The sequence below is a fragment of the Diabrotica virgifera genome, chromosome 3, assembly GCF_917563875.1.
Source record: "Diabrotica virgifera virgifera chromosome 3, PGI_DIABVI_V3a".
In the NCBI taxonomy this organism is placed as follows: domain Eukaryota; kingdom Metazoa; phylum Arthropoda; class Insecta; order Coleoptera; family Chrysomelidae; genus Diabrotica; species Diabrotica virgifera.
Genome location: NC_065445.1, coordinates 257722309 through 257731841, shown reverse-complemented (window position 1 = coordinate 257731841; position 9533 = coordinate 257722309). Strand labels below are relative to the sequence as shown.

At 34.2% G+C, this 9533-nt stretch overlaps 1 protein-coding gene across 2 annotated transcripts in view; it reads left to right on the top strand.

Moving 5' to 3' along the window:
• Positions 1-6554: 6554 nt before the first annotated feature.
• Positions 6555-9533, top strand: part of LOC114329665 (2-Hydroxyacid oxidase 1-like) — a 29498-nt gene continuing 26519 nt past the window's right edge. For both annotated transcript variants that reach the window (XM_050647345.1, XM_028278845.2), the window contains exon 1: positions 6555-6755. In XM_050647345.1, the coding sequence (XP_050503302.1) occupies positions 6622-6755 (134 nt within the window). In that variant the 5' untranslated portion in view covers positions 6555-6621. The remainder of the gene's footprint in view (positions 6756-9533) is intronic.

Here is a 9533-nt window from a genome sequence, read left to right as displayed (position 1 = left end):
GTTTCTTTTTTTATTTAAAAGAGGGGGCTTTCTTGTGAACAGCTCCAGAGAACCAACAGAAAAGTAGGATGCTTACTGAGATGAAAAACTTGTAACGATTAACCGTTACCCTTCGGGAATTTGCTTTCGATCCGCCTATGGCGACTGTGCAACCGACAGAGAGGTCGCCACTCGGACTTGCTTTGCGAAAAGCGTAAGCGCAGGAGTTCAGTTAGTTACACACTTTCACCAGTATCACGTCGCCAGTATTTGTGACGGAATTGAAACTGGATTGAAAATGAAATAAATCTAACTAAAAGGAAATCGAACATCAGCCGAATACATGTGGGAAAACTAGTAAATCAAACTTAAATATATCTGGGGACTTGTTCATATAAAAGAATTATATTTGCCGGCAGTGCGACGTGCTACTCGTTTCAAGTAAGTACATAATACATATATTTCTCATTTGTTCGTTGTGAAATCATTAGGCTTTTTCTTTAATTTTTTTTATAAGGTAATATTTATAAAAAGGTTTTAACGAATATCATACAGCCTTCTGTCTTCTGCGCATGTTCATTCGACGCGTAAGTTCATGTCATTGAAATTAGCTTCAGAAATTTTGACATGACAAGATATCTAACCTAGTATTTGATGTTTTTGTTTGGGCCTGTTCAATATGTGCTGCTACCGTTATTGAAATACGTAATAACTAAATTTAATAAACTTTATTTTAGATTCCGTCACATAGCCACTTAGTCACTCTATGTAAATTGGAAAAAAATACATCATTTAATTATGTACCAGTAACTGTTAGCAACTCGGTTATGGGTTACCCCTAGAGTTTACTGCTTTTAATTGGATATACTATTACCTATTTCACAACATCCAGGATTGGATTTATCACCACAGGAACCCATTAGTTTTTGCCGTGCCAAAAGGGAATTTCCTAGGGGCTTCAACATTTGTTAAATAGAGACTGTGGTTAAAGATAAGTTGTTTACTTTTATTATTTACATATTTTGGGTAATCTATAGTTGCTTGCAGTGTAAACTTATTGTATGCATACAATCAGGTAAACTAGGTACATATTTCTTGATAGATAGGGTTTTAGGTCGTTGTTTTTTTTTGGTTCGATATAATTAGTAGTTTGTTTAAATAAATAAAATCAGGTCTTTTTTAATAATAATTATAAATAATTGTAGCTTAAAATTTGATAGGGAATCGGGGCTAAAATTTTGTCGCGGATTTAAATAGGGAATATGTCTGGTAGGTTTGTTTGTATAAATATGATATAAATAGTCAATCACCAACAAATTTATATAACTCATTATGTAATTATTAGTATTTTAGCAAGGTGAAATACTTAATTTTTGGTAACCGTAGCGTTCTTGTCGTGTATTTCACTCTAGGCTAGTTCAATTTAGGGAATATTACTAACTTTTAGTTGTAAGGACTTTGTGCTATTCTAACGGACTTTTGATTTTGTGAATAATACCTTTGCTTAGCGCAGTGTGTAGGGGATATTTGCTTGGTAGCGGCTTTTTGGTCCTGTTTGACCTTTACTTCACCCCCTACCACTGTTATTGTGTTTAGAGAGTTACATGTAACTTGTAATATATATAACATTTATTATTAATATATTTGTAAGTATTAAGGTTGGTGTTTTATTTAGGTCTGTATTACCAGTATATAACATAGCAAGACAAGATTAGTATTTTGTATTTCAGGTGGTCGTAACCAGTGTCATTTAGTTCCTGTTGTTCGTTACTTCGAAAATCTCGAGCTGTTCAGATTCTGGGCCCAAAACTTAGTTTTTTCTTTTTCGCTACAGTTAAGTAGAGTGAGCTTTCAAATATTGTGCCCCAGAAGTTGAGCTGTCCGAGTTGGCGCCCATTTTCTTCTCTCTTTATCGTCCCTTTTATCTCGATCTCTCTACAGTGGTCTTACCTAGTTGTATCAAGTTTTTGTATTAACAGGTCTCATTTTCTTCCTAGTTCCTATCATTTCATTATCAAATCTTTTCTTTTATATCTCTAAAGCCAATATTCGGTGTATTGAAGCTAGCCCGAGTACTCGCTTGAGATTTAGTGTCTCTCTGCCCTTTTGATTTTTCCTTCTGAGCTAAGCCACTCGTCATTTTTGTCTTAAATCTCTTCTCTCCTATTTTCCCCATATTTCGTCATTCTTTTCTTCAAAAATCTCTATACCCAGAGTATAGAGGTTTCAAACTTTATCACAAAAGGAAAAGGAAAAAATATATAGAATAATGAGAACAATCAACCAAACCCTTGTTGAAAGAGTGACGCACTACAACTACCTCGCCACCATAATAAATGAAGAATGGACCAACAACTAAGAGATAAGAACGCGTATCGGAAAAGCTAGATACACTTTCAACCGTATGGGGGCCTTTTTCAAGAGTCACAACTTTTCTCTTGGTATAAAAGTAGGAATGTTGCGATACCACCTACGTCTTTTCTGTCCTTTTTTATAGTGTTGAATCATGGACCTTGAACGAAGATATGTGCCGAAAATTGGAATCATTTGAGGAGTGGCTATATCGGAGAACTCTTAAAATTCCGTGGACTGATCACAAATGAGGAGGTCCTTAGAAGAATGGGGAAGAACCGAGAGGAACTAAGCACCATCAAATCTCGAAAGCTGGAATAATTTGGACACATGCGAAATGAATCCAGATATTATGCCCTCCTACAAGCCATCCTGCAAGGAAAATATTTGGAAAGCGAGGTCCAGGAAGAAGAAGAACATCCTGGTTAAAGAACCTTAGAACGTGGTTCAACACAACATATGTGCAGCTTTTCCGCGTTGCTGCAGATAAAACTCAGATTGTTATGATGATCGTCAACATTCGTGACGGATAGGCACATCAAGAAGAAGAATGATAACATTACTATACGGTTGGGAAGCATGAAGACAGAGGCAAAATAGAAATATGGAAATAAAAGGGGTTTCTTCTTGCGTAGCGTGTCCAAATTTAAGCGTTGGAAGCCTCCATGAGTATTTTTTCCTACTAATTTCTCTTTTTCTCTCTATCTTTCCGTTGAGTATTAACTTCAGTATCCAGTATCTTCTATGTAGGTACCTGTCTTTATATACCCCAAGTTTTCCGTTTTTTATCATTTTCATTAAGTCTCCTTTGCGTTCACCTATTATGTTTGAAATGGTTAACTTTTATAATGGACTCATTGTTGACAATTAATTGCCTAAGGTCGACGTCTTGTTAACTAACCACAAGTAGCTTTGTGTTTGAAATATTTGTCAAGTCCGTTCTTGGAGCATACTGTAGTGACTCGAGTCTATAAAAAATTAAAGATCTTCGATATCTTCAGCCATGTTCGCTGTATCATTCGCATATCTTATGTTGTTAACAGTTTCTCTCCTAATTCTAGCTCTACATTGTTATTCTAAGCTTTCGTTAACATTGGGGACAAGGCACAACCTTGTCTGACTGCTCTTTGAATAAAAGATTTTGTCAATCCCATCGTTTACCAAACTAGATGCTTTTTGTTTCCGATATAAATGTTGCACAAACCTTAGATCTCTTATCACATATTCCCATCATCTCTAGATATTCAAACAGCCTATCAAACGCCTTTTCTGAGTTTATAAAGCAGACGTAAATTGTTTTATGTACTAATGTACTTAATATAACCTTTGGAATGATGTTAACATTGGGAACAATCTTTCCCAATTCACCACTGAAACCGAATTTTTATTTCCCATTGTTTCTTGGCATTCTTGTTTAATCTATGTTAAACATTTATTGAGAATTATCTTGAGAAGCAGTTTGAGAGAGTGACTTATGAAACTAATTATTAGTCTCGAAGTCTTCACATCATGGTATTAGGTCTTTAGACTGCAGAGTGTCGGATTAATCATTTCTAAAAAGAAAACTCATTTATCGGATGGATAGATTTAGAGTATTTCTCTGTCTAGCACAGGTAGGTAAAGTCGACAGCTCTCCAGAAACTCCCACATAGAAACCGCAGAAACGGTCGCAGCCATCGAGTTCAAGATGATCACCAAATGGACTTAAGAATGGTCGAAAGCTCAACCAAATTCAATTATACCTTGCATCACAGAGAGACTACCTCCTGTATTTGACCTACAACGTAAGACCTGGTGTAGGTACCTACACTTAATCGCATCAGATCTCAACATGGTCAATGTGCGTATATGTTGCACAAGGGTAAATTACCATCCATGTCATGCAGCTGCGGCGAAGTACAATTCATCAAGCACATCACAGAAGAGTGCCACCAGTAGGTCTACGAAGGCCGTCCCAAAAATTTCCTGTTTGCGGCGCTTCAGTCGATTAACTCAAGACGAAAGATTGTGGTTTTCCATTTCTTTTACAATTCAAATTGAACAGTCTCAAATGCAGAATTCACCACTCAATCAAATTAAAATGGTAAATAGTTATTTAAATCTGAGACTCTTCGTGTTGAAAGTTCTTTCTGGTACATCCTTAATCTGCGACTTTTACAATTTATAAGACAGCAGACGACGAATATAGAAAACAAAAAGGACTCCTTGCAATCACATTCTGTTTTCATTCGTCTAGGAAAAGGACAGAAGAGGAACTTTCTAGTACTCAAATCTGAGTAAAGATAAAAAAATTTGATGGTTTTGCTTGTTTTTGATTCAGACGGTTGCATAATCGCTGGAAAGCGGTTTCCACCATTTCAGGCTTCCTCTAGAGGAGTGCATGCTAGCGCTGTTGAGGAAGTCTGAAATGGTGGAAACAGCTGTCCAGCGATTATGCAACCCTCTGAATCAAAAACAAGCAAAACCATCTATTTACTCTTTTACAATTATTTTAGCTTTCCATAGCATTGGATTAATCCCTGAACCCCTTTAGGTTTGAATCGCTTTCTTCTTTAGGTTTGGATTCAGTCACATAGGTTCTGCAAGATGCCTAATCCCAGTAGCATATTTCACAGCCTCCGACCCAAAATAGAGATGGAGCCAAGAATGAGTCTTGTCGCTACGCTACACATCCTATCTTCACTTTCTGTCATATTGGGAGACATTTTATTGTGAATAGTATATTGAAATGCATAGTGCAATGGTTCCCCTTTTCTTCTCCATCGCAGTACCACAACCATTCAAACTTCTCCAGTCATGCTGGTGGTAGTCCAGTGTCAAACCGTTCCAGGATCATTCCCTTTGCGCCTTGAGCTGGTACTGATGATTGCTTCTGCCATTCATCAGGGAAGGATAGGAAATAGGTAACTAGATTTTAGAAGGATAAAGAGATGTGACATAATAAGGAATTAATAGCAAAGCATGGCTCAAAGATGTAGTCTTATTATTCGCCAATATTCCAGTAGAAATTTAATTAGAAATTATACGCAAAAAATATCCATTACCGCAGGATATTCTGAACCTGACGAGGCACTGTTTGAATAACACCTTTTCATGTGAAAGGTCAGCGGTACACACAAGTTGAAGAGCATCGTTGGGTTCACCATTGTCCACCTTAATAGCAAACCGTTTCATGCAGGATGAAGAAACAAAATATATTACTAGAAATGAGCTTCAAGGAGTTATCTAGAGAGTTATGGCGTACGAAGGTGAATAATAATTGATGTTTATGCATTAAAACATTAAGTGAGTCACTTCTTCTTCTTAACGTGCCCTATCAAGTCCCCTTGACGTTGGCGATTAACATGGCGAAACTGTCTCTCTCTCGAGCTATTCTAAATAGGTGTTCTGCTTTCTTTATTCCTGTCCACTCCCGGATATTCTTCAACCAAGAGGCCTGCTTTCTACCAATTCCTCTGCGTTCTTCGATTTTACCCATCATAATAAGTTGAAGAATATTATACCGGTCTTTCCTTACTACGTGTCCAAAATAGGCCATCTTTCTATATTTGATGTTATCAAGCAGCTCGCGGGTAGCATTTGCTCTCTTAAGGACTGCCACATTTGTCAGCATAGCCGTCCATGGTATTTTCAGAATACGTCTGTGCAGCCACATTTCAAAGGCCTCCAAACGGTTAATGGTGGATATTTTTAAAGTCCATGCTTCGACACCATACAAGAGGACTGACCAAATGTAGCATTTAATCAGTGAGTCACTACAAAATTAAAACTAAAAGAAAGAATGAAATTTTGTGAAATATAGAAAAATTAACACCGAAGGCTCCGAGGCAAGAAATCAGAAGTAAAATGAATAAAGATAAAAGAAAAATATTTATACTAACAATGACCCCGATCGGAAATTTGCGAATATAAAAATAATCCGGTCAATAGGTTTTTCCAAGGCCACAACTGAAACACAAGTATTTTGTTTAACATAAACACGTAGTTCTCTTTTCACCTTTATATTTGAAATCACTAATAGTTATAGACATTCAGTGTATCTGTTGACACTAGTTTTGATGCAAAGTATCTGGCAATTTCATGGTAATGATTATGTGAAATATCACTTTTTTTATCTAAAATTTTACTATTAATTTTTATTTAAAATTTTACACCAAAACAGTGATACCTTATCTCATGTCTGATTTATAATAATTATTAAAAACATTGTGAGTGTTTGTATTATTCTTTATGTATTATTGTAAGTACTTGATATAATTCTTACAACAGAGAAATAATTTTCTTGTCAAAATGTCTGATTTATTTAGCGTTTCGGAATTTGAGAAACATGCTTTGGAAGTTTTGCCTAAAAATATTCGAGATTACTACAGAAGTGGTGCAGGACGACAGGAGACATTGGCTGATAACAGAAAAGCATTCTTCAGGTATGTATGGTTGAAACGTAGGTATAAACTATATAATTTCTAATGTTGAACGGGTTGCATATGTGAGTCCATATTAAATGAAGTAAAGAAACACAGACTTACTCACAATCATTTAATAATACTTCGACGACCTGTTTCGATCTCTACACTATTCAGATCATCTTCAGGTCGGCGTTACAAGTAGTTAAATGATGCCGTTACAAGGGATGATTTGGAAGTTCATCGATAACATGTTTAAACGTCCAACTTATGCTAATAGGATAGCTAGGTGAGGGACTGGGCAAGCGGACATGCTTCGTAGGTCAAAACACAGTAAATTGGAATGGATCCTGAACGCAGATGTGTGTTGTGAAACAGAGACAGATGTATTAGTTATGGGAAGACAACGTTCGGGTGGTACCTATATTTTAAATAAAGTCGGGGACAGCCAACATCCTTGCTTTATAGTCGAGGAAATGAAGCTGAAAAAATGGCAAAACCTCGCAATTTTTTCGTCCAGCATCGATTTGTACAAAAATTTGGGATTAGGCTCATTACACCCTCTAGTCTATTTTCTATATTGAGCCGTTGTACGCTTTTGGTTTTTTAAGGGTGAAAACTACCCCTAATTGTAAAAAATTATAAAATAACATTTTAAACTTTAATATTGTCAACATTTGGTTCTTATTAATTACATAATGATTGCTTTATGCTTTAAGATATACTATCATAATATTTCAACCCTTAAAACCACCCTTGTTCGAGCTATATATAAAGAATTTACTTATCCTAAAAGAATAATTTCGGCTTGCATCGATTTACATAAAAATTTGGGATTAGGATCATTTCCCCCTGTACTTCATATTCTATATCATGCTTAAGGACGTTGATTATTTTTAGGGGTGTAAACTATCCCTTATTGTCAAAAATTATATAAAAACATTGTAAACTTTAATATGGGTAAAATTTGGTTTTGATTGGTTAAATAATGATTGTTTTATACTTTAGGATATAATAATATCATTTTATTTCAACCCTTAAAAACCACCCTTAATAACATTACAGTTTTTATAAGTAGATATTTTAATAGATCTATACAGAAAAAAAGTAGAATTAAGAATTACAAAAACTTTTATTTACACAAAAATATGAATTTACAAATATGTACAAATACAAATACAAATAGTTTTTTAGTCATCTTTCAGTATACGAACCGGTTCTGTGGTACTATACATACATTGAAAACTATCCATAAGGAGACTATCCGAATTTTTCGAAAAAAAATTCGTTTTTATAAATATAGCTCCTTCATTTTTGGCAACAAAAAGTTTTTTCAAAAATGACTGTAGAATTTTTTAGGAGTTATAAAACTGTCTAAACTAATTTCCGTAAGATCCCTTAGTTTTTAATTAGGGTGGGTTTAAAGGGCTCGAATAAGGGCGTGTTTGCTCGTAAATAGAGGTTTTAAACAGCTATATCTCGCTACCTGTTCACTGTAGTGAAAATCTATGCACAGAGGAATTTTAGTTAATAAAAAGCTACAATTTAGTAATCCATAATTTTTTTCGTATCTCCAGTATTTTCGGAGATATTTTGAAGCAAAAGGTGAAAAATGGGAAATTCCAAAAAATTAATTTTTCTTTAAACTCCAATTTTTCTAAAATTAGGTCTTTTAAATAGGTCAAACTTCATAAATGTATTGATAAATACAAATATAAAAAGGAATTACAGAAAGGCGAAGACCAATTTTTAATTAGGAGGGTAGTTAAGGGGTTGTTTTCACTGATTTTTTCATAGAGAAAAGCAGGTACCGACCTTTTTTTGATCATAAGTTGCTTAATTTTCAGGCTAGGAACTTTTTATTATTATTTTTTGAAAGTTCTAACTCCATACTTGAAAAAATATTATTTAAGTTTTCCTCAAAAATGCAAAGTTTTTCCGTTATTTTACTTTGAATATTTAAAATTATGCATTTGACGAAAAAAGCTAACTTTTAACATGCCGTATATCGGTTTGTATTGGTCTTAAATATATTACAGAAAAAGAATTTGGTTTGTGTTACTAAAAGATACAATTTTGATATCTACAATTTTTTTGATTAAATGCATATTTTTCGAGGTATTCTCAAAAAACCCTCTAAAAAAGCCGATTTTTTCATCGAAAAACTGTTACTTTCAAGCGCGAATAACTCGAAAAATATTAGTTTTATGAAGAAGATGTAAAAACCATTTTTTTCTTAAAATTACGTTATATATCGATTTACATGGTTAAAATGTAATAAAAAAATTCCCGCCCCCGATATGGGGTGGCAACCACCCCCAATGTTTTAGCGTACAGCGGCATGATATAGAAAATTATCCTTGGACTATTTCCTACATTCTGTGAAAATTTCAAGTAAATCCATGCTGGACGAAAAAATTTCGAGCCAAAATGCTTCATTTCCTCGACTATTAATCCTTTTGATGTTATAAATACTGTTGTTTGTTTGTGTCCCTGTTTTTATTTTTGTTATTAGTTGTTTGTATATCACTTTGACCGCTTTGATTAATTCTATATTAAAATTCGTGCTTTCCATTAATTGTCACAGCTTCTTAGAATAGAATAGAATAGAAATATGCTTTATTGTCACTGAAAATTTTTACAATTTTATGGACAAAGGTTACATACAGTCAAAAGGAAAATAATATCAACAACAAAAATAACAACTACAATTTAATAAAATTAAATAAATCGTCAATATACAGTAAATAAGATATAAAACCAAAGACAAAAACAATTAATTGCAAAATTTATATACAT